Below are 25,736 nucleotides of genomic sequence, written 5' to 3' on the forward strand. Positions count from 1 at the left end.
ACAGTTCTAAGGCCCATATTAATAACTAGGCATATGGAAATATTGTGTACATATATTTTACAAGTGAAGAATATAATTATGTATTTACAGATCTCTAAAATGAAGATATTGCTACTTGACAAAATATACCTTTTAGAAATACAGTATGATCACATTTATGATAGACCATTTTATGGTACTGACCTCAACCTTAGCTATATTGGCCCCTGGCTTTATGGGTGTTTGTTTAAGTTTATAGTTAGGGACTTTTATATTACAATTTGTGACATCTAGGCCCTTTTGGACACAGTTTAGTATATGGATTCTTGACTCAAACACTAATATCTCTGCTACTGTAAAGAGTCCTGCTCAGAGATTTCTCAGTCTGTAGATGGCTGAAATAATAGTCCATAATGGTGCCAAAGGAACCAGTCAGGCCTAAAGATGTTAATTTAGCTAACGTGTATTCAGGCTTATGTGTATGCTGCCCTTTTAAAGGAACAAAAGGCAAAACTCAAAAAATTCAGTGCTGCCAAGTCAGCAGAACATCTATTATTTATTCTATTAGGTTGAGGAGCATCCAGATCCACGAGCAATTCCTGGATAGTGTCCATGTGGAGACAGCTGAGGTAGCTGTCCCAGTACACAGGACTGCTGACACACCACTGGTGGAGGAGGAGATGGCTCAGGGTGGACACTGGCAGCTGGTTACTTCTGGCAGCGGGCAGTGCACCACCCCTGCCCCGAACCCTCCCACCATGGTAATAGGTAACCGTTATGCTCTTCTTGATACAGGAGAGAAGGAATCACCCCCTACAGTAGAGGAGGAGAAGCCTCGTACCCCTAAGGCTGGGAGGTCTGCTGCCACTACTGCGAATAGAAACGTAGGGTAGTGGTGGTCGGAGACTCTCTTCTGAGGGGGACAGAGACACGCATCTGTCGCCCTGACATTTCATATCGGGAGGTATGCTGCCTGCTGAGGGCCCGTATCCGAGACGTTACAGAGGCATTGTCGAGGATTATCCAGCCCTCTGACTACTACCCCATGCTACTCATCCATGTGGGCACAAATGATACTGCGAGGTGTGACACTGAGCGGATCAAGAGCGACTACAGGGCTCTGGGAGTACGGGTGAAGGAGTTTGGAGCGCAGGTGGTATTCTCTTCTATTCTTCCTGTCAAAGGTAGGGGCCCGGGCAGAGACAGGTGCATTGTGGAGGTGAATGCCTGGCTGTGAAGATGGTGTCGCCAGGAGGGCTTTGGCTTCCTCCACCACGGGATGCTATTCCAGGAAGAACTGCTAGGCAGAGATGGCGTTCACCTTTCGAGGAGGGGAAAGACCCTATTTGGACACAGACTGGCTAACCTAGTGAGGAGGACTTTAAACTAGGTTCGATGGGGACAGGTGAGCAAAGCCCACAGGTAAGTGGGAACATGGAGACCTGGGAGATGGGTAGGAAATAGGAAGGAACGTGGGCCATAACGGCAGAGAGAAAGGAGGGTCAGGGCAAAACTGGGAGGCAAGATAAAATCAGTATCTTAGATGCCTATATACAAATGTGAGAAGTATGGGTAATAAGCAGGAAGAACTGGAAGTGCTAATAAATAAATACAACTATGACATTGTTGGCATCACCGAAACTTGGTGGGATAACACACGATTGGAATGTTGGTGTGGATGGATACAGCTTGCTCAGGAAAGATAGACAGGGAAAAAAGGGAGGAGGTGTTGCCTTATATATTAAAAATGTATACACTTGGACTGAGGTGGAGATGGACATAGGAGACGGAAGTGTTGAGAGTCTCTGGGTTAGGCTAAAAGGGGTAAAAAACAAGGGTGATGTCATGCTAGGAGTCTACTACAGGCCACCTAACCAGGTGGAAGAGGTGGATGAGGCTTTTTTTAAACTTACAAAATCATCCAAAGCCCAAGATTTGGTGGTGATGGGGGACTTCAACTATCCAGATATATGTTGGGAAAATAACACAGCGGGGCACAGACCATCCAATAAGTTCTTGGACTGCACTGCAGACAACTTTCTATTTCAGGAGGTTGAAAAAGCTACTGGGGGGAAGCTGTTCTAGACTTGATTTTAACAAATAGGGAGGAACTCGTTGAGAATTTGAAAGGAGAAGTCAGCGTGGGTGAAAGTGATCATGAAATCATAGAGTTCACAATTCTAAGGAAGGGTAGAAGGGAGTACAGCAAAATAGAGACAATGGATTTCAGGAAGGCAGATTTTGGTAAGCTCAGAGAGCTGATAGGTAAGGTCCCTATTGGGTCCAGTTTGGGACTCAAAACTGAGGGGAAAAACAACTGAGGAGAGTTGGCAGTTTTTCAAAGGGACACTATTAAGCGCCCAAAAGCAAGCTATTCCGCTGAGTAGGTGTAATGATGCTGGTTCTGGCGGGATCCAACTGAGAGTGCCAATTCAGGATAAATTGCTTAAAGCAGGGCAGTTACAGACCAAGGCTGGGGTTTTTCCACCTCTAAGGCAAACCAAACCAGCCAGACAAAGAGGACTTTGGTCTCACCCCACTGGCTAACCATAAGTCACACAAGCAATTCCCTTAGACACTTCCCAGTTTCCCAGTATCACCACCAGTGCCACTCGTTATGGGGACGAATGGTTATGAAAACCAATACCCCAGTAAAAGAAAAAAAAAGGTTCTCTCGATCCCAAAGGACCAGGCCCCAGACCCAGGTCAATATACAAATCAGATCTTACCCACAAATCACGCTGTTGCCAATCCTTTAGAATCTAAAATCTAAAGGTTTATTCATAAAAGGAAAAAGACAGAGATGAGAGCTAGAATTGGTTATTTGGAATCAATTACACACAGTAATGGCAAAGTTCTTGGTTTGGGCTTGTAACAGTGATAGAATAAACTGCAGGTTCAAATCAAGTCTCTGGAATACATCCACAGCTGGGATGGGTCATTCAGTACTTTGTGTAGAGCTTCCGTTTGTAGCAAAGTCCCTCCAGAGGTAAGAAGCAGGATTGAAGACAAGATGGAGATGAGGCATCAGCCTTTTATAGTCTTTTCCAGGTTTAAGAACACCTCTTTGTCCTTACTGTGGAAAATTACAGCAAAATGGAGTCTGGAGTCATGTGGGCCAGTCCCTGCATACTTTGCTGAGTTGCAAGGCATATCTGCCTTCTCTCAATGGGTCAATTGTATAGCTGATGGTCCTTAATGGGCCATCAAGCAGGCTAGGCAGAGCTAACACCAACTTGTCTGGGATGTCTCCCAGAAGCATAGCATAAGTTTGAAATACAGACAGTATAGAGCCAATATTCATAACTTCAACTACAAAATTGATACACACAGGTAGATAGCATAATCATAACCAGCAAACCATAACCTTGTCTTAGACACCTCATTTGACCCCCTTTATACAAGATTTGGTGCCACTACAAGACTTTGATTGCAACCATGTTCTATATGGTCCCAGTTCAAATCAATAACGTGACAGTAGGAAAGATAGGAAATGTGGCAAAAGACCTACTTGGCTTAACCATGAAATCTTGCATGATCTAAAAAATAAAAAGGAGTCATATAAAAAATGGAAACTAGGACAGATTTCAAAGGATGAATATAGGCAAACAACAAAGGAAAGCAGGGGCAAGATTAGAAAGGCAAAGGCACAAAATGAGCTCAAACTGGCTACGAGAATAAAGGGAAACAAGAAGACTTTTTATCAATACATTAGAAGCAAGAGGAAGACCAAAGACAGGGTAGGCCCACTGCTCAGTGATGAGGGAGATACAGTAACAGGAAACTTGGAAATGGCAGAGATGCTTAATGACTTCTTTGTTTTGGTCTCCACCGAGAAGTCTGAAGGAATGACTAACACAGTGAATGCTAATGGGAAGGGGGTAGGTTTAGAAGATAAAATAAAAAAAGAGCAAGTTAAAAATCACTTAGAAAAGTTAGATGCCTGCAAGTCACCAGGGCCTGATGAAAAGCATCCTAGAATACTCAAGCAGCTAATAGAGGAGGTATCTGAGCCTCTAGCTATTAACTTTGGAAAATCATGGGAGACAGGAGAGATTCCAGAAAACTGGAAAAGGGCAAATATAGTGCCCATCTATAAAAAGGGAAATAAAAACGACCCAGGAAACTACATACCAGTTAGTTTAACTTCTGTGCCAGGGAAGATAATGGAGCAAGTAATTAAGGAAATCATCTGCAAACAATTGGAAGGTGGTAAGGTGATAGGGAATAGCCAGCATGGATTTGTAAAGAACAAATCATGTCAAACCAATCTGATAGCTTTCTTTGATAGGATAACGAATCTTGTGGATAAGGGAGAAGCGGTGGATGTGGTATACCTAGACTTTAGTAAGGCATTTGATACGGTCTCGCATGATATTCTTATCGATAAACTAGGCAAATACAACTTATATGGGGCTACTATAAGGTGGGTGCATAACTGGCTGGATAACCATACTCAGAGAGTAGTTATTAATGGTTCCCAATCCTGCTGGAAAGGTATAACAAGTGGGGTTCCGCAGCGGTCTGTTTTGGGACCAGCTCTGTTCAATATCTTTATCAATGACTTAGATATTGGCATAGAAAGTACGCTTATTAAGTTTGCAGATGATACAAAGCTGGGAGGGATTGCAACTGCGTTGGAGGACAGGGTCATAATTCAAAATGATCTGGACAAATTGGAAAAATGGTCTGAGGTAAACAGGATGAAGTTTAACAAAGACAAATGCAAAGTGCTCCACTTAGGAAGGAACAATCAGTTTCACACATACAGAATGGGAAGAGACTGTCTAGGAAGGAGTACAGCAGAAAGGGATCTAGGGGTTATAGTGGACCACAAGCTAAATATGAGTCAACAGTGTGACGGTGTTGCAAAAAAAGCAAACATGATTCTGGGATGCATTAACAGGTGTGTTGTGAGCAAGACACAAGAAGTCATTCTTCCACTCTGCTCTGGTTAGGCCTCAACTAGAGTATTGTGTCCAGTTCTGGGCACCGCATTTCAAGAAAGATGTGGAGAAATTGGAGAGGGTCCAGAGAAGAGCAACAAGAATGATTAAAGGTCTTGAGAACATGACCTATGAAGGAAGGCTGAAAGAATTGGGTTTGTTTAATTTGGAAAAGAGAAGACTGAGAGGGGACATGATATCAGTTTTCAGGTATCTAAAAGGGTGTCATAAGGAGGAGGGAGAAAACTTGTTCACCTTAGCCTCTAAGGATAGAACAAGAAGCAGTGGGCTTAAACTGCAGGAAGGGAGGTTTAGGTTGGACATTAGGAAAAAGTTCCTAACTGTCATTGTGGTTAAACACTGGAATAAACTGCCTAGGGAGGTGGTGGAATCTCTATCTCTGGAGATATTTAAGAGTAGGTTAGATAAATGTCTATTCGGGATGGTCTAGACAGTATTTGGTCCTACCATGAGGGCAGGGGACTAGATTCGATGACCTCTCGAGGTCCCTTCCAGTCCTAGAATCTATGAATTTCTGTGGCTGAGGTTTCAGATCCACCTTTCTGCCAAATAGTGTTAAACCCCTCTTTTATAGTGTCGACTATATGCCTTATTCTTGTCCAATCCACATTTCCCAATCACATTTTATTAGTGAAAAATAACAAAATATTATAGTAAGTGTTACTTTTATTATAAGTAAAATAAACAATATGCAATCAAAGTGGGAGGGTCTGAAAAGTTTGACCAATCTATGAATAAAGATATGTACATTTTACAACAGTGACTAGTGATCTGATGTGCCACAAGTTTTGGATGCCCACCTTAAGACACTTTAAAGTGGCTGATTTTCAGAGGATGGTTGCTCAGCACTTTCTGAATATCAGGCCCCTTTAAAAGTGTCAAGTTGGGCATCCAGAAATATTAGTAATTGAAAATGTGAGCCATATATTTGCACACAGAGATATTTACATACCTGCATATAGAGTGGACTCAATTTACAGAGCAGAGAATGAGCATCTGTATGCTTAATTTGAACGCACAGTTACCTTGATTTGTGCATATAAATTACCAGTGGTTCGCGAAAAATGGTGGTGCTTACAAATGCAAATTAGACATGCAAATGTCTGTGCAACTACCTGCACACTTATTTGAAAACTTTAGCATCCATCTCTCTACAGCAGCTGCTAAACTGTTGCCAGTTTTTATATTCTTATTTCTCTACAAAATCCAGGGAATCCAATGTACAATACATCTAACAAATATGCAGCATACAGCGCTCAGATTATTTTATAAGTGATTTCCACTCTGTTGTGTGTTCCCACACACAGCCTTCTGAAACAATGTGAAGAATTGATTAAACATATTAGTAATTTATATTAAATTATACATAAATTAATAATTAGTTTGTGAAGTGTATGCTCAAACCCTTAGACACTGTGTGTACTATCAGACACAAATAAATATATTAATTAAAATAAATAAATAAAATATTACTACTACAAATAAAGATCAGTGCAATCTACTAATTTATTTTAAACTTGACCCAAAGTCCCCAAGGGATTCTCACAAATCTACAAAAAGTCCATGAGTGCTACATTTTCCATATCTGATTCCACTGAAACACGTAGGAAAGCAAATGTACCCAGAAAGCTCCCTATTGACTATATATCTGAGGAATTTCAAAGAGTGTAAGTTATTTCAGCAGGGGCTGAAATAAATTATGCACAATAAATTGGTTCCATACCTACTTGTTTCAGGTAGCACAGGAAGAACCTAATGCTGTATGTTTTGCTAAATCCATTCATCTTTGATCAAACTACACCTCTTTTCGGAAATGCTATCACAAATGTGGAGATGGTTATATGGATCTGCTATCCTGGCTTTTTGGAAGATAGTAAATTCCCACCAGATCAATACCTTATTGTGCAGATTGTAGGCAGACCACTGATATACAGTAAGATATTCCAACTTTTAGAGCGGTACCGTGTTCTAGATAGATTTACTAAATATCCTTATGACACTTTGTAGGAAAAAAGTTACTACATAAGTGTGGCAGAAGCTCTTTTATTCCATTCATTTTCCAATTAATTATCTCCAAAGCTGTCTGATACTTATGGAGATTTTGTATCTCACCAAAAAGACAACACCTGGGAAGAAAAGGCTTGGCAATGTCACAGGCTCTTTCTGACTGAGGAATAGTCAATATTCACTCTTAATCAAAGCTGTAAAAGGCTCTTTATGCTAAGATGACATCCAATTTGATTTTTTCCACCTCTCCTTTCACCAAAAGCAATGTCTACAACTAGCTTGATTGAGGTTTGGAAATCCGTCACTAAGTCACTGATGCAGAACATGTGGCAGCACTGAGCTGACAGTGAATTGAGTCACCATGCCAGCTGAAAGAGATGTTGTTCTTCATCAAGTGACTTCATCATTTGTATTTTCCCCCTAATAACTGGAGGTATTGTTTTATATTATGGACTATGACCCACACAATTTCAGCTTATGGTGCAAGGACATCTTTAACAGTGAAGTACAATAAAGCATCTTTTATCAATTCACTTTGATTTTTGCACTCTTACAAATAAAAGTTACTAAATCAAGTTTTTCAATTCTGAATTAAAAGAAAGCTTCCATGCTGTGACATTACAGTCTAAACAACTTAAAATAAAAACTGCAACAACAGTCTGCCCAATGGTATCAGACATCTGCACCACAAAGAAATTATAATCTTGGTCTCATATGTGAGACTCTCAGAGCACAAAGAAACTGACTGTATCAGAGATGGGTGACCTTGGTCTCTAAACCAGAGGAAGCAGAGTGACCACAGTACTCAGGATTGACAAGTAATGCTGAGTCCTTAGAAAACATGTGAACTTTATTGATGCTTCATGGACAACTTTGAAACAAAACAAATACCCCCCACACATGCAATCATCATTATTAGTTATTGTTATAACAATTATTAATATGATTTACTGATATTCACAACATTTACTTGTCACATAACACATGAACCAGGGATCACCTAATTAAATTAATAGGCAGCAGGTTTAGAAACAAACATAAGAGACAGTTATTCACCCTGTGCAATAACTGTGGTTCTTTGAGATGTGTCCCCCTAAAGGTGCTCCACTCTAGGTATGCTTGTTCCCTAGGTGCTTCAGATTGCAGATTTTAGGTAGCAGGGTCTGTTCATCCCAGGCATGCGCTGCCCACAGCCTCATGCCCTGTCCCAAGGCTATAAAGAGCTGCATGGACAAACTGTCCTCAGTTCCTTATCTATTGCAGAGCCCATTGTAAAGAATTCCAAAGCAGAGGGGAGGAGGCAGGTATTGGGGCACCCATAGAGAGAGACATCTTGAAGAAACAATTACTGGACAGGGTGAGTAACCTTCTCTTCTTCTTTAAGTAGTGCCCCTATCGGTTCTCCACTCTGTGGAGGGATGTGGCTTTGGAGTTGAGTGTAGTACTGAAGATAGAACAGGAGAGCCAAATATGGCATCAGAAGCTGAGGCATGAGTAACAAATGTATGAATGGACGTCCAAGTCATGGCTCTACATATTTCTGTGATGGGAATGTTCTTAAGAAAGAGAAGTAGAGAGGGATCTTGTGTTTGCTTGGTGAATAAACAGTACTGAGCCCCCTTGGAGGCAGTGCATGTGAAGTCTCATGTGATTTATTACAAAGGTGCCAGCTGCCATATATCCCAATATTCATGGATCGGTAACTAGTTGAAAGATAGGAAACAAAGGGTAGGAATAAATGATCAGTTTTCAGAATGGAGAGAGGTAAATAATGGTGTCCCCCAGGTGTCTCTACTGGGACCAGTCCTATTCAACATATTCATAAATGATCTGAAAAAAGGAGTAAACAGTGAGGTGGCAAAAGTTGCAGATGATACAAAACTACTCAAGATAGTTAAGTCCCAGGCAGACTGAGAAGAGCTACAAAAGGATCTCACAAAATTGGGGTGACCGGGCAACAAAATGGCAGATGAAATTCGGTGTTGATAAATGCAAAGTAATGCACATTAGAAAACATAATCCCAACTATACATATAAAATGATGGGGTCTAAATTAGCTGTTACCACTCAAGAAAGAGATCTTGGAGTCATTGTGGATATTTCTCTGAAAACATCCACTCAATGCACAGCGGCAGTCAAAAAAGTGAACAGAATGTTGGGAATCATTAAGGAAGAGACAGATAGTAAGACAGAAAATATCAGACTGCCTCTATATAAATCCATGGTACACCCACATCTTGAATACTGTGTGCAGACATGGTCGCCCCATCTCAAAAAAGATATATTGGAATTGGAAAAGGCTCCGAAAATGATTAGGGGTATGGAACGGCTTCTGTATGAGGAGAGGTTAATAAGACTGCGACTTTTTGGCTTGGAAAAGAGATGACCGAGGGGGAATATGATTGAGGTCTATAAAATCATGACTGGTATGGAGAAAGTAAATAAGGAAGTGTTATTTACTCCTTCTCATAACACAAGAACTAGGGGTCACCAAATGAATTTAACAGTTAGCAGGTTTAAAACAAACAAAATAATGTATTTTTTTTCACACAACGCAGTCAGTCAGTCTGTGGAACTCTTTGCCAGAGGATGTTGTGAAGGCTAAGACTATAACAGGGTGCAAAAAAGAACTAGATAAGTTCATGGAGGATAGGTCCATCAAGGCTATTAGCCAGGATGGGCAGGGATGGTGTCCCTAGCCTCTGTTTGCCAGAAGCTGGAAATGGGCAACCAGGGATGGATCATGTGATGATTACCTGTTGTGTTCATTCCCTCTGGGGCACCTGGCATTGGCCCCTGTCAGACGACAGGATATTGGGCTAGATGAACCTTTGGTCTGACCCAGTATGGCCGTTCTTATGTTGTTATAGCTGGAGACAATTTCTGGCTCATGTGTGAGGGCTGACTTGGATTGTAGAGACTAAATTGGCTAAGGTTATGAATCTGTGTGAAGGGAGGAATGCTTTAGCCGTTACTGCATAGAGGTAAGCCCCTATGAACTCCGGACCTTGCTCGGGGGTTAAGCCAGACTTTCAGATGTTTAATTGTAGCACAGTCTAAGAAATAGGTCTATGCCCCTCTGAGTGGCCATTGAAGCTGCATTGAAGGACTGACTTTTGAGCAGGCAATCATCGAGTTATGGGAAAATCAGGAGTTCCTTGTTTGCAAAGATGAGCTGATACCACAGAAAGAACTTTTGACAGTACTCTGGGCACAGATGAGAGACCAAATGGCAGCACCATGTATTGAAAGTGCTCTTGAGACAGAGTGAAGTGTAGGTTCCTTCTGAAGGAGGGGTGGATTGCTATATGGAAGTAAGCATCTTGAAGGTTGAGGGCCAAGAACCAGTCCCCTGGTGCAATGATGGAATTGTTGCAGCAAGAGTTACCATTTTGAACCTCTGAATCTTTACAAATCTCTTGAGTAATCTTAGCTCTAGAATAGGTCTCCAAGCACCATTTTTTTTTAACCAGGAAGAACCTGGAATAAAATCCTTTCCCTCTGTGTTACGTGGGAACTGTTTCTATAGCACCCAGATTCAGGAAAGGGTCAATTTCCTGTTGCAAAAGGTGCTTGTGAGAGGGGTCCCTCACAAGGGATAGGGAAGGAGTTGGTATGAGGGGAGGGAGGTAAAGTGGATAGAGTATCCTGTTGAAATTATCTCCAACACCTACTTGTCCACAGTGATATGTTCCCAGTTCTGATGGAAATGAGAATGGTGGTCACCGAAATGAGGCAGACATGCAGATTTTTGCAGCAGTTAAGAATGGGGATGCTAACTGAGCACCTTGATCAACCCATCAAAATTGGTATTTCAAAGTTGTGGGTTATGAAGGACATGCCTGAGAAGTTGCTGGTGGGATGAGATCTCTGTGCCATCTGGGACTTACTGAATTCTAAATTCCCAGAGAGCACAAGTTGGCTCTAAAGTCTTTTAAGGTATGCAGGGATTCATCCATTTTTTCCACAAACAACTTCAATCTGTCAAAAGGAAGGTCCTCAACTGTATTTTGGTCTTCCCTTAGAAAACTAGAGAGCTGAAGCCAGGAGGCCCTCCTCATGACTATCGCCGTGGAGATAGAATGAGCAGATACATCAGCAGCATCCAGAGAGAGGCACGCAGAGGTGTTTTTGTGAGCAGTTGACCCTCGAAGATGATCACCTGGAACTGCTCCCGCTGGTCTGTTGAAAGATGCTCAATATATGCATTCAACTTTGAACAGTCAGTATAGCTGTATTTCACCACGAGGGCTTGATAATTGGCAATCTTTAATTGTCAGGTAGCCAGTGAGAATGACTTACACCCAGACAAATCAAGATGCTTTATGTCTTTATTGTACGGAGTCGATTTAGCATCATGCTCTCTGCCATGTTCATTCTCAGCATCAACCACAAATTCAGAGTCCTTGGAGAGGCCATAATATTTTTATCTGCCTTCTTACAGGTGGGTGATACCGGACCCGGGCTATGCCAAATTATTTTTGCAGGGTCTGTCAATTGCTCATGAATAGGTAGTGCAATGCAGGCAGGTGATGAAGTGTGCAGAATGTCAAGTAATTTATGCTGCGACCTCCTCCTGTGGAATTTGCAAAGAGTCTGCTATCTTTTTAATGAGGTCCTGGAATTGTTTATAATCATCAGCCAAGGACAGTGGAGGAGGCATGACAGCTTCATCTGGGGAGGGGGAAGAGATGTTAGTTGTAGAGGTATTCTCTTTGTCCAATCTCACTTCCTGCTCCTCTTGTATGATCAGGAACACGAGAGAGGGAGGCTGGTGGGGACTGCCTGCTCTTCTCCTGGCAAGAAACAGTAGGAGCCCTTGAGATAAACTGTCCAAGGCACCCAAAGGTGGCCATATCAGCCAGGTGGAGAATGACTCTCACAAGGATCGCCCAACTCCTTAGAGGTCTCAGGATAGAGACTTCCTTGATAATGGAAGGGAGAGTGCTGGACAGAAATGTGGGAGACTGAGGAAACGTCCCCATTGTCTTCCTCATCATCATCACTTAGTAGAGGTGAAGCAATTATAGAGAAAGGCAGAGACTCGGTTGGTACAGGGCAAATCATCATGGATTGAGAGGTGGGTCAGTACTGCAACTGGGTCGGTACCGAATGAGAGATTCAGGTGTTTCTGTTACTGCCAAGTCCTGAGGAAATTGAAACTCTTGAGGTATTGGAACAGTGGATGGTACTAATGAGACAAGCTGGGCAGAGGTAACTGTGGCAGAAGGTGCTGATGGTACCAAAGGTCTCATGCACTGTGATGAATGACCAGTAGGTGTCGGTCTGGTCTTTTGCAGAGCCAAAGTGCTGCATACTGAGGTCCTAGTAGACTTTGTTGCTACTGATTTAGAAGAGCTGGTCTTCTTCTCTGCACCAGTCCAGTCACCTGATGGTACCGATCTTTCAGAGCAGGAACCTTTAGAATCCTAGGCATGCTGGTGGTCACAGTAGCTGAGGAACCTTCAGCCTTGTGGGTACCAAGTCGGAGATCGGTAGTTGCCAAAGCAGGACTGCTTTCTAGAGTCCTTTTGAGAGAATTCCAGGGATTTCCTCTTTGATGCTCTAGGGGAGTGTTGCACCGAGGAGGTGGAAGCAGTCAACCTGTTTGGAGATTGTTTTATGTGGGGGAGTACCCTGGTTGGAGTCAGAGGCTGATCAAAGCAAACTCTTCATCATGAGGAGATGTAGTTTAAGTTCCCAGTTCTTTCTGGCCCTCAACTTTAATTGCAGACAAAAATTACACTTTTGGGGAATGTGTGACTCCTCAAGGCAGTGAATTTACTGGGAGTGTCCATCACTGATTGGGATAGCCTCTCAGCATGAGAGGCAACATTTAAACCCAGGAGAACTGTGGACACCCTCCCAGGGTTTAAGCTCCCCTGAGGGGGAGAAACAAAGAAAAATAGATGGAGGGACAATGGTCCTTATCCTAAAACTATAAGTACAATCTTTTAAATTTTTTTTTAATTATAAAATTACTACCGCTAACTAACACAAAGAAAACTTGAAGAACTAACACTAACTATTAAGAATAATAGGAAATTACAGTTAAGGTAAGCTCAACTCAGATGCTGCTGAAGCTCCGTTTCTGGCTGAGGCAGTTGAGAAGGAACTGAGAGTGGTTCACCTACGCAAATCTACATAATCTCGGTGGAGGGCACAAGGTTACGGGGGGGTCCATGCACGGGCCAAACAGACACTGCTACTTAAAATCTCTGATCTGACACACATGGAGCACAAGTGGACCTAGAATGGATCACCCATAGGGACACTACTCAAAGAAGAAGGAAGAACTTCTTCACACAATGCACAATCAACCTGAGGAACTCATTGCCAGGGGATATTGTGAAGAAGTTTCTCACCTTTTGACGTAACAATGGTTCTTTGAGATGTGTCCCCCTATGGCTGCTCCACTGTAGGCATATCTATGCTAGGCACAGGGGTGCAGATACACCTACAGTGGAGAACACATAGGGACACTACTTGAAGAATGCCAAAAGTATAACTGGGTTCTAAAAAAGAATTAAATAAGAAGGATAGGTCCATGAATGGCTATTCGTCAAGATGGTCTGGGATGCAACCCTATACTCTGGGAGAAATAACAGGATCCAAGATTTTAAAAAGTGACTTCTCTTTTATCCTCAATTAACAGGTGCCCAACTTGAGATACTTTAATGAAACCAGATTTTCCCAAGTGGGTGCTCAGTACTTTCTCAAAATCAGGCCCCATTAAGGTGTTTCAAGATGGGCACCCAAAAATTCAGGCACCTGAAATCACTAGTCACTTTTGTCCTGGTCATGGTTAGAAATGTGTGAGGAAGGAAGAGTATACATCTTGTTCATTCCTATGGCTGTTGGGGTTTTTGTTTTTAATTATCTTATTAACACTATATATCCCTGCTCTGTAGGTGAGGACCTTAATGACTGGGCTATTGGCTGTTCTGGAGTGGGTTCTATTTCACTTCAGCCACCAGGCTATATAGTATTGTGCGGTGGGTCTCTCTCAATCTCTCTTTTCGAAGCTGCTCTACTTTGTCCACAATGCTTGCATAGTCATTGGGCCAGAAAAAAAGAGTAAGAAAGACTACAGCCTGATGGTTGGGGCACTCACCTTGGGTGAGGTGGAATACCTGGGTTCCAGTCCCTGCTTCAGTGTAGGGATTCAAACCCAGGGCTCCTACATTGCAAGTGAGTGCCTTAGCTATAGGGCTATTACATAAAGAAGGGGGAAGGCAGCATCACCACCTCTTCCTCCTCTATTTTTGTGAATCTCCCCCTTCATTTCCTTTGCTTTTATTAAGAATACTCAAAATGAAACATTTTGTTTCAGATTAAAATGAAAGGTTTTGTTTGACCTGAAACAAAATTTTTCCAACTTTTTCGATTCACCAAAAATCCAGAAAAAAATTGGTTCAACCGAAACCAGTTGTTTTCCCCAATATTTTTGAATAATCAGCAAACTGAACATTAGTTATTTGCACTTTCAGGACCTTAATTTTATACCTCATCCTCATTGTAACTCCTGGTAACACAACGCCTTCTGATACCATATTGCATTGATTCAGTGCTGGTTAAGAGGTAAGAGTTTCATCTACTGAATTACTACTACTACTTCCTGCTGCACTTATGTAATAAATGATTATGGACAACGTTTGCAAATCTGAGTGCCTAATTCCATATTCGGGTACCTTAATAAAAGTGACTTATTTTCAAATATGTTGAGAACCTGCAGTTTCTACTGACTATGTTTGGACATCACTTCTGAAAACCATGCAGCTGAGCTACTGTACTATAAATGTTCTCCTTCATTCCAGGTTCTCTCATATTTCCAGATAATGACTTTATTATAAATATGGCCTGATTTTTTTAATAGAAGGTTGAAAATATTTGCCAATATGATTTTCACATTGCATTAGTGAATTATGTACATACAGTTTTATAAGATAAAGACAAATACTCCAACAAAGTGCACAGCTAAAATACATGAGTTGTGTATTTAGGGAGATAGCTATGCATGGATCTGAAGACTGTAACAGAATCCTTAGCCTCAATCAGTAGTGGGCTTGGTTCTTTGGAATGATCACTTCCCTGCTCCTTCACCCAAGATAGCATTATGCTTTCTCTGCTCTCCTCCCACATTGAGCTCTAGGGTTTAGCAGTAATTAGGAAAATCACAGATTCCTCTAGTACTGTACAAGGGCTTCAAGGGCCTGTTTAGGCTCTGTAGCTCAGAGTGTGTTGATAATGTAATCTGCCACTCCCAGATCACGTGTGTGCATGTATTGCATACCAGACCATTAACAAGTCTTCCCTTACAGAAGACACTCAGGATTCAGGTGGGTGATGGAGGATAATTACCCTCTGTGGCTAATCAGTGTGGGAATAAGCATTTTATCTGGCATCCTCCCAGAAGAGATTGGGAGAGGACAAAAGACCCGGGCTGCACTCCGTAAAGGCAGAGGAGGGAGCAGGCTTGGAGTATCAGAAGCTAGGACTGCAAAGGAGTCTGATCAGGTGGCTGCAGCTCCCAGCCCCAGAAAAGCAGGTGAATCCCTCGTGACCCAGGTGGGGAGGGTGGGAAGGGAAAAGCAGCGAGCGACCGGGGAGGGGGAGAGGAGTGGATTGTGGTGGAGCCTCAGGGGAGAGGCAGAGCAGGGACAGGGCCTCAGGGGGAAGACATGGGGCAGGAGAGGTTCCTGCACTCCTGCTGGAGTGTCTGGTTTTTAAATGACAGGTTTCAGAGTAGCAGCCGTGTTAGTCTGTATCCGCAAAAAGAAGAACAGGAGTACTTGTGGCACCTTAGAGACTAACAAATTTATTAGAGCATAAGCTTTCGTCGACTACAGTAAGAAGTGGGCTGTAGTCCACGAAAGCTTATGCTCTAATAAATTTGTTAGTCTCTAAGGTGCCACAAGTACTCCTGTTCTTCTTTTTTTGGTTTTTAAATCTTACCAAGTTTGCAAATCTAGGAGGCCTGGATGTGAAGGCAAAAGAGCATCACTCCCTGGTGTGAGGGTTGATGCATGCATGGAATCAGGCCCCAGAAAATACCAGAGGGAAAGATGAACATTGGTCTTTCCACAGAAGACAACAGCTGGTAGGAATGATGGGGAGTTTTGAAGGAGGGTGAGTTGTCTCAGAGGCTTAGTGGAGCTCTTCAGATAATGTAGGTAGTGGAAATGGAAGGCTCCTCTGTGTGTTTTGACAATGCTGTGAACCTACATACAATTTGTTAATGCTTCGAGCTGGTTTTACTATGTATTTTTATACAGCATGTAGATTTGTAAACCTGAGCCTTGAGTTTGCATATTTTTAAATGTATTTCCCTTTTAATCCTAGAAGCAGGAGAAGAATAATTTAGTATAATCAGAATAAAATGGGGAACTTGGAAAGCGCAAAATACTTTATATACTGATGGATAGTAAAACCAAAACCAAAAATGTTTTTGCCACTGGAAAAGGTAAAAAAAAAAAAAAAAAAAAACAAGCAAAACTGTTTGGCAAAACCAAAACATGCCCAACCTCAGTTCATATCTTTAATTTTAATACTCAAAGAAGCACATTAATTTTTGCAAAAATGTCACCTCAAAAACAAACAAGCACACAGTTCTTTCAATGTTTAAATAACAAACAATTTCAATCAGCTTCTGTTTGCTTATTGGAGTACGCTCATTTGCTAAAATGGTAAAAAAAAATTGCTGATTTAAAATACTTTTATATAATGCTGATTTTCTATAACATATCACATAATTAAGTTAAAAATATTGCTGCTCAAGAGACCCTGAAGTGATGGGAATTCCAGACCCCTTGCAGTAGTAATGTTTTAAAATGCACAAATATCAACCATTCTGAGTCTGCAAGCATATAAACAGAACACAGCATCAAATATTTTAATGACATTACCTTGCTTGTGGCAAACCATAGCTGGTCCCCACTCCAACACGAGGTAAGCTGTACACAACTTTTTTTACTGTTGCTTGGTCAGGAAAATTAAACATAACCGAGGCTGTGATAAGAAGAAAAAACATGACTTAAAACACCACAAAAGAACAGAACTCTGTTTCTTTACCAGATAATTCACAATATATTTTCAAAAGACTTCTCAGAATTTATTTGGAAGGGTAATCCAGCTACACATTTATCTTCCTGTGAACCAAGGGTCTTTAAAACTTTCAGTATTCTCAAGGCTGGAGAATGGGTACTTCTGAAAATGTTCTGTGCTCTGAGTAACACAGTGTAAAGCTAATAATCTTCTTTGGCACTAATGTGTATCCCCATTTTGCAGGAAATATAGAATGTGTTTTGCAGGGGAAGGGTGGTATGTCACACATTCAAGTCTCTCGTTAGGTTGTAGAGCCTTCCAATGGGTTGTATGGAATTTAGTCCAGTGACTAGTGCATTCAAAAATTGCCAGACCAGGGACTGGCTGACTACCTCCCCTCTTCAGTTGAAGGGCAGAACTTATATCACTGCTCCCTCATGGTGACTAGACTATTGATACACCTCACCAACCATCTGTTCCTGAGTCTGCTTCAAGGTAGCATTTACACCTTCAGGAAACTAATTGTTTGGGCCCATGCATACTGTTTGTTGAAGGGAAACTCCTGACATGATTCCAACACCTATTTTTAGGTTTGGCAGAATTCTATTTTTATTATTTTATAATTTCAACACATAATATCAATGTTAAATTTTAAGCTTTTTTCAATTTTTTTACCGTTGTGTAAAATTCATGCATTTTTTAAAATATATATATATATTTTAACTTTCACAAATGTGATAAAGTATGGGGAGATCAGACAATTATTTAATGACAGAAGATGTTGAAATTCAAAAAGTTAAAGCTTTATAACCATTAAAATACAAATTATCAACATCACATGTCAAAACATACAAAGTAAACAGCCTTAAAATCAAAGTCTACTAATTCTCAAGAATCACTTTTCTTACTTTGCCTATCTGTAAATTTTGATTATCATCAACGGAAATATTTTTCATTAATGTGTGTGGGGTCCAGTAAAACTGATGTTTACCAACTTTTATTGATAATACTCTAATCCTTCCAAGCCTAGCTATGTTCAGCATGAAGGGAATTTTCCCCCTGAGAAGACTGGTGAGACAGTGGTGTTTTAACACTTTGCAGTAGAGAGTCTAATAGGTGCTACTGATTATATTATGCTTTTGTGGTAAAATCATTGTATATGGTTGCTCTGTGTGCATTTGGGGATTGCGTTCTGGAGACCCACTTAGTGGAAAATATTTTTCTGGTTTGTCAAAATAGCAGGAGTCCACTGGAGGTATTGTATCCCAAACGTGAACACAGAGCTGGAAATGAGATAGCTATGGTATGCAGTGAGTATTAAAGTACAGTTGGGCTTTACTATTGTGCACAGTTTAAAGCATCCCTAAGTCTGAGTTCAGTTCTTCACATGAGAAATGCGTTGGTTAGGGGATTTTGGTCTTTTTCCATTGGGTTGGATTCCAAGTTGGTTTCTGTCACTTTGGGAGATCAATATGTGCAGTATCACAGAAGTGGTATGAAAAATGATTTACTTTCATATAAATTCTGAAACTCTACATCTTTATTTATTTCAATAAAGGTGGTGGGCCAATCAAGCTAACTAGACACTGTGTGGAGCAAACCTAGCCAAATAATTCAAAACAAACCATTATTTGACAAATGTCAACTCTTTTACTGTTTTTGAATTATTCATGAACAGAACTGCAAATATTTCCAATTTATTCATTATTCAAAATTATTCACTTTTTTCAACAAATAAATTCTAGCTCAGAAGGTCTTTCGTTAACAGTTCATTGTGAATTGTCAACATTTGTGCTGTTATTGATTAGCTATGTAAATTACATGCTATTGTGTTCACTAAATAGGCAACTTGGACAAATAACAGTACAATTTTCAAATTGTATTTTAAAATATAAAATTTGAAAATTTCACTTTTGGCATATATCAGCCATTCAGGCTTAAAATTCCCTTTTTTGAGTATTTGCACTAGTAAAGCTATTGCACTAGAATATTTTCAGAAAATGAAAGCAAAGGGTATGAGGACATAGCAGAAGCAAATCTGTTTAAAGTTTTGAACAATTATGCACGTGTGACCAAGTGCATGGAGTGAACAGATGAGCCTGCACTCTGATCACTCAGCTGTTTATTAGTTCCCCCTCCAGAGGAAGCTGACTGGGGTAATCAGACTGGCAGGTTGGGTGAGATAAACATTCAATTAGCCATCAGCTCAAGTCTCATAAAGAGGCACAGGAAGGAAATGCCAGGGAGGGGGAAAGAGAGAGAGGAACAGGGCTAGCTAAGCCCAGTCATATAAAAGCTTCAGAAAAGGGAGACCTCTATTCTACCCAAGTCCTGAGGAGAGGGCCAAAAGCACTGCAAATATTGTAAATAGATTGTTGCATGGGGACTAAAGTGATATTGGTGGAGGGCACTTGAAATAAAAGGTCACTGAGTGCACACCTCGTGCAGTCTGTGCAGCTTCTGCTGGGACGAAGATAGGAGAGGAGCCATACTCTGGTACAATATGGAAAATAGTAGCAGCATTTACCAGCTTCAGTGTGTAGTCTTTATTCATCAAAACTTGCTGTCAGAGTGCCAGATTAAAATCCATATTAATGGCCCATTGGCAAATATTTTCTATATCAAATGTAGTGAATAAATACAAGTGTGAGGGATTACTGAAGGAAAATAGCATTTTTCAAAACAAACTACAAAGTTTTAATTTGGGAATGAATGGATACCATCCATAAAAACTACCTGCAGATACCTTATACCAAATAAATGAACAACATAAAGACTTACTTCTATTTGCCATAAACACTTCCAAAGCAGTGTTCTGGAGAAGATAACGTCTTGAAAAAACAGCTCGAATCTCGCTGAACATCCATTTTCCATGAAGGCCTTCTGTGTAGGCAAGAACCTAAAATAAATAAGGGAAAACAGACACTTGTTAGAAGATGTTTTGACAGTACCACAAGTTTTATGCTTCAAAAAGTCAGGGTAAGCTTATCTTGTTGAACTTTATGGCACTCAAAAACATTAAGTTCAAAGGTGGACCGAAATGTTTTTAAAAGATAAAGCCTGGTTATAGTCAGAGATGTGGCTGTAAACATGGCACCTTCATAATGTGTATATATGCTTCTCATGCGTCATATCAACTTATTTTACTTAGGCAAAAAATGTCCTGCAGTCAAGCACAGGGGAGTGAATAAAGTTCACTTGCAGATAAGCAAATTATAGTCTATTTTGCAACATGCATGAGACAGAATTGCCTGTTAAGTTCTGAATCCACAGTTTTATTGTTGATGATGTGTTGTATAAAGTAAAGAAATAATATGATTGACAGTCAAATCTCTAATTTGAGTTTACAGGGCTATGAGTTAGAAAATCCATGAACCAATATATGAGAATAATTGAAGTGCAGATGCCATTGTTACAATAATTTTTCTAAGATTAACCACATTTTATTATTCAAAATCATTAACAAAATATGGTGACATGTATTTCTCTGTAATTTTAAACACAATATGAAGATATTTTAAAACATGAGCTGGAAAGTAGCACTGCTTTTCTAACTTGCCAAGTCCCAAATTTAAGGTTCTGTTTGCTGTAACACTTATTGACAAGATACCTAGACCATTTCACTTTTCTGTCATTCCTCAAACTGCTTGAAGTGATGTCTCTTCATATTAGTGCTTAGATATTAATGATGCATCTTCATATATACAAAGCTGCTTAGTTCAGTTTTAGAATATTCCGTTTATGTTCAGGTTACATATATTTTATTAGAATACCAGAAACTAACAGATTTTTGTTAAGCATTTCTTTTCTTCTTTGCATAATAAAAATGACAATCCATTTCAGAAGGAATAATAATAATTGTAAATCAGCTTCTGAAACAGTCTCAGATATTAGCTGTTTCTTAGAAGAAAGCTGAACAGGAAGAGCAGTGAACTATGATGTTCTTCACGGTCCGTGTAGGGTTGATTTGGAGACAAGACCAAGTGCTGATGGTACTGTTCTCTTTTAGCTCAGCTGTGCACAATCCCTAACTCTCAGATTCACAGAGAGTTGGAGCAGTGGCTTGTTGGGCTGACTTTGTTTGGTGTTTCCCTGGATGGATGCCAGGGGCTCCTTGCCCCTTCCAACCAATAACAGTCTTGCTTGGTGTCAAGTCCCGTGGTAAACTTCCAATGGTTAATTACATTCAGTGTCAAAAATCTGCATTGTATTTATACTTTGATCTTCACTGACTTCAACTTCCAGCTACTGGCTAGTCTAACTCCTTTGTCTGCTAGATTAAAGAGCCCTCTAGTATCAGATATTTCCTTCCTGTATAGGAGTTGTAGACTGATTAAGTTGTCTCTTAACCTTCTCTTTGATAAGCTCAATAGACTGTGCTCTCCTTTTGTCTTTCATTGAGATCAGATGCTAGGGTATACTTGACATCATGTATGTGGAAGCTAAAGTCACCAAGAACAATACACCTAAAAGATTCCAGCACTCTTGAGCACTACTCATTTTCATTTACTTGCATCTACCACCCCATAATATACAATTTTTGTTAAATATGTGTGTACTCAAGACTCTGGAAGGAGATAAGGAGGCAAATCTTTGGATTAAAAAAGCTAAAAGTAGCTAATGGACAGTAGCTACTATAACTGGAATCTTTTTTTATCGGATGTGTAGAGTTGTAATGAGGGCCCCGTATATGCCGCAGCTAGTGGCTTTGCCACAGAACTCATCCCTTAACACAAAATTGTGCTCCAGCACTTCAGCTTTCACTTAAAATAAATAAATAAATAAATAAATTCTAGCCCTCACGTGAGACTTGTGGTGGGGCGGAGTTAGGAAAAATATTTTATTTACTGATATTACTGGTCATTTAAAATAAAATATTTCAGTTACAGTGTCTTGGCATATATAAATATTCAAAATATTACAATATTTTGTACAATATTAACAATATTTATCAGCATATTATATATTGACCATACCTTGATATAGCAGTACTCCTTTTTTTTCTTCTTCAAATTATTCAAACACAACCACACAACTATAACCTGATATACATATATTTAACCATTGCTATTAACTTTTTTTATTGGGAAGCTGAATGTTCTCTTGGGGCAAAGGTGTTGAGTGTCAGGAGACAGAAAGCATGGGAAATTAGAGGAAAGCAGGATGTATTCAATTATTGTCCTCTATTTCCTTCCTATCTATTGTTGTTATAAACATAAGATTATTGTGTCCATATCAGAGCATCTCAATTATTTAATAGACAAAATCCCACCATACATGTCATCAGTCCTATTCGAGTTCTAGCTAAGCATTTTCTTTCTTTCTTTCAGGATGGACTTCCAAAACATTTTTACCATCCAACATTCCGATATCATGTGTAGGAAACAGGTCCTGGCTGTTTTGCATTTCATACAAATAGCTGGGGCAATATTGTATTTTTTTATCTAGAGATGGAGAAGAATAGTACCAGATAGTACTGAACGTGTACTGTCTGGCTAGTGCTGGATCCACTACTTACTGTCTGTATTATATCATTCCAGCCATTCTTTTGTTATTTCACATTTACAGTCTGCAATCCATAACTTAACAGATTCATGCAGTTTGTCTCCTAAAAACAGAGTCATGAAGTTGGACAGACAAGGAGGGTGAGGTAATATCTTTTATTTGACTGTCTTCTGTTGGTGAGAGAGACAAGCTTTCTTGTGTCACAGAGTGCTTGTCTCTCTCACCAACAGAAGTCGGTCCAATAAAAGATATTACCTAATCCACCTTGTCTCTCCAATATCCTGGGACCAACACTACTACTACAACACTGTACAGTTATGAAGTTGTATGTTCTAGACAGACATGTTGATTACTGAAACTTCAAGCCCTTGTATGAAATTTTCAAATGAAGAATACTTTGTTCCTTTCTTTTCTGAAAATGTTTTTAATAAGGTAAACAATCAGTATAAACTCATTGTGCTTTTTTTTAATATCACTTACATCAATTTGTTTTAAGGGTAGTCCATTCCTGAAGAAATCATAGACTCATAGCCTATAAGGTCAGAAGAGACCATCATGATCATCTAGTCTGACCTCCTGCACATTGCCATAGGAGGCAACAGAACCTCACCCACCCACTCCTGTAATAGTCCCCAAACCTCTGGCTGAGTTACCAAAATCCTCAAATCATGATTTAAAGACTTCAAGTTACAGAGAATCCACCTTTTACAGTAGCTTAAACCTGCAAATGACCTATACTCCATGCTGCAGAGGAAGGCCAAAAAACCCCAGGGTAACCCAGGGGAAGATTTCTTCCTGACCCCAAATATGGCAGTTAGCCCCTGAGCATGTGGGCAAGACCCACCAGCCAAACACCTGGGAAAGAATTCTCTATAATAACTCAGAGCCTTCCATATCTAGTATCTCATTTTTCCTTCAATTTATGTGATATTTGTCTCAATATTAAAATAATTCCGTATGTAGACCATGCTTGAAAGCACTATTTTTTTATTTCTGATATTACTGAGATCTGCTCTTTTTATCTGGTCAAGTGCCTCACACATGCTTAGGCTTGGAAAGGTTAGATTTTTATCACTATCGATTTCACTGTACACACAAACTGACAAAAATTATTTACATCAATAATATTGAAATTTACAGACAGGCAAAATAGAAAAATGCTGCTTGAGAACTCACTAGTTTCATTTAAGAGTATTTATTTTGTATATTTTGACATGTGATGTTGAAAATTTGTGTTTTAATGGTTATAAAGCTTTATCTTTTTGACTCTCAATGTCTGTTGTCATTAAATAATTGTCAGATCGTCCCCTAATAATTTCCTACAACTGTGTAAATTTAAACCAATAAAAAGACAAAAAAAGATTTAAAAATAAACTTCAATATTATCTATAGAAATTAATTTAAAAAATAAAATACTGCCAACCCTACATACGCTCAACTACTATGTACATTTTAAAATAATAGGCATTGCCTTATGGGTGCTGGAATTTTGAACTATGTAATAGAATTATATAATGAGATTGTTTGTCAGTTTCAGTTCTTACCCCCAATGGTTTCTCCTGATTAGAGATCCATTCTAGTTCTGCCCTGATTTATGCTGCTCATAGTATCTCTTGAAATTTGGTAGCACCAGGCCTCCTATCTCAGTTGGACATCCCAATAATTCCATTTTGATTCATGGTTTCTGTTATAACCATCAAAATCTCTGAATAATTTTTAATTTTGTGGTAAAATATTGTTTTCAGTCTGTGAAGGGAATCATGGAAAATGTATACAGGACCATGGCTAGGACATTCATTTTAAGTACTTTAATTCTATCAATCAGTGTCATTGGTAATCATGTCCCCTTGCCTAGGTCATAGTAAATAATTTTCATTAATGACTCAATATTTAGTTTAAACAGCTCCACCACTTTAAGTGATACATTAATGCCTAAATATCTAATTATCCACTATTTTCAGTGGACATTCTTCATTTTTTATGTATCTTTTGCAAAGGCACAGTATCTCTGATTTAGAATAGTTTAGTCTGTTCCATTGATTCCTGACCAAACATGTCAATTATTTCTAGTAATATTGGAAATTTATATCTTATATGAAAAGCATAAGATTGTCAGCATATAATGCAACTTTGTTTTCTATTCTCAATATACTTATTACCTGAATTTCTTCAGTGTCCCTGAACTTTTGTGCTAATGGTTCGATAATTAAGTGAAATAAGGTTGATCAGCGATAATCCTTGTCTTGTTCCCCTGCGTAATGGTATCAGCTCAATCTTTGTAATACTTCCCCAGATACATGACAGAGGGTTTTTATAGACTATTTTAATGCACTCCTGAAAGTGCAAAACATTTCTCTAACATTCTGAATAAAAATGGACATTCTACAGTTAGTCCCATAACATTCCGGGGGGGCACCAGATTGTTTCTGATTCTATTTTACCCATTTTTCAGAATATTCAGTATTGTCTTTACCATGTAATACCTTCCCCATCTTTCCCCACCATAACCCCCAGATGTCTGTATCCTACACAGTATTTGTTTATCAGCTGCCCTTCAATTACATTCAATATCACCCCTAATTATAACAACCTTAATTTATACATTTCAAGCAATCTAGTTTCCATTTTCTCTTTATATGTTGTGCTATATTTTCTGATATCCTTAATAATTAAAAACATTAATATTACTTTTGTACCGTTATTTGTTGAAAACTCTTACCTAACAATATTCCTTCTAATACATGTAACATAAAAATTACTCTATATATGTTTGCCATCAAGTCAGTACTTTTCTTACAACACAAACCACTGTATTTTACCATATTAAAAAATAATTCCAGTTCCCCTTCCCCGATATTTAGTGAGCCCTCAGTTGAGATATACTTATCCTGAATTTAATCAGTTCCCTCTACTACTTGGTCTACCATATTTGGTTCTGGGACTGAGGTCAGGAACTTTTGGGCTTCCCCTGTGTGTAGAAAATGTGGGTTTGACCCAGCTGAAATATTTTTGAGATTGCTGGAAACATCAGTGCAAACTTAAGCTTTTTCCTAAGGAACTATTTGCAGACTTTTGTAAATTAAGCCATTGTCCACCATACACACAATAATCTTGATAGAAGAATCCTCGTTTGCCCTCCACTCTTAATTCTGTCAACTTCCTGGCTGTATGTAAAGAATCAAAACCACGTCTTCTAAAGTTGTGTAGTCCTACTATGACTGGATGTAGTCTAGC

The 25,736-nt window shown here is 39.6% G+C and overlaps 1 protein-coding gene across 12 annotated transcripts in view; it reads right to left on the minus strand.

Moving 5' to 3' along the window:
• The window catches only part of NBEA (neurobeachin), an 823,962-nt gene that overhangs the window by 147,102 nt on the left and 651,124 nt on the right, over positions 1-25,736 (minus strand). For all 12 annotated transcript variants that reach the window (XM_065581345.1, XM_065581343.1, XM_065581347.1 and 9 more), the window contains 2 exons: positions 19,779-19,896; positions 16,859-16,961 (listed from right to left, as the gene is read on the minus strand). In XM_065581345.1, coding sequence (XP_065437417.1) covers positions 16,859-16,961; positions 19,779-19,896 — 221 coding nt within the window. The remainder of the gene's footprint in view (positions 1-16,858; positions 16,962-19,778; positions 19,897-25,736) is intronic.

This window comes from Chrysemys picta, chromosome 1, assembly GCF_011386835.1.
Source record: "Chrysemys picta bellii isolate R12L10 chromosome 1, ASM1138683v2, whole genome shotgun sequence".
Classification (NCBI taxonomy): Eukaryota; Metazoa; Chordata; order Testudines; family Emydidae; genus Chrysemys; species Chrysemys picta.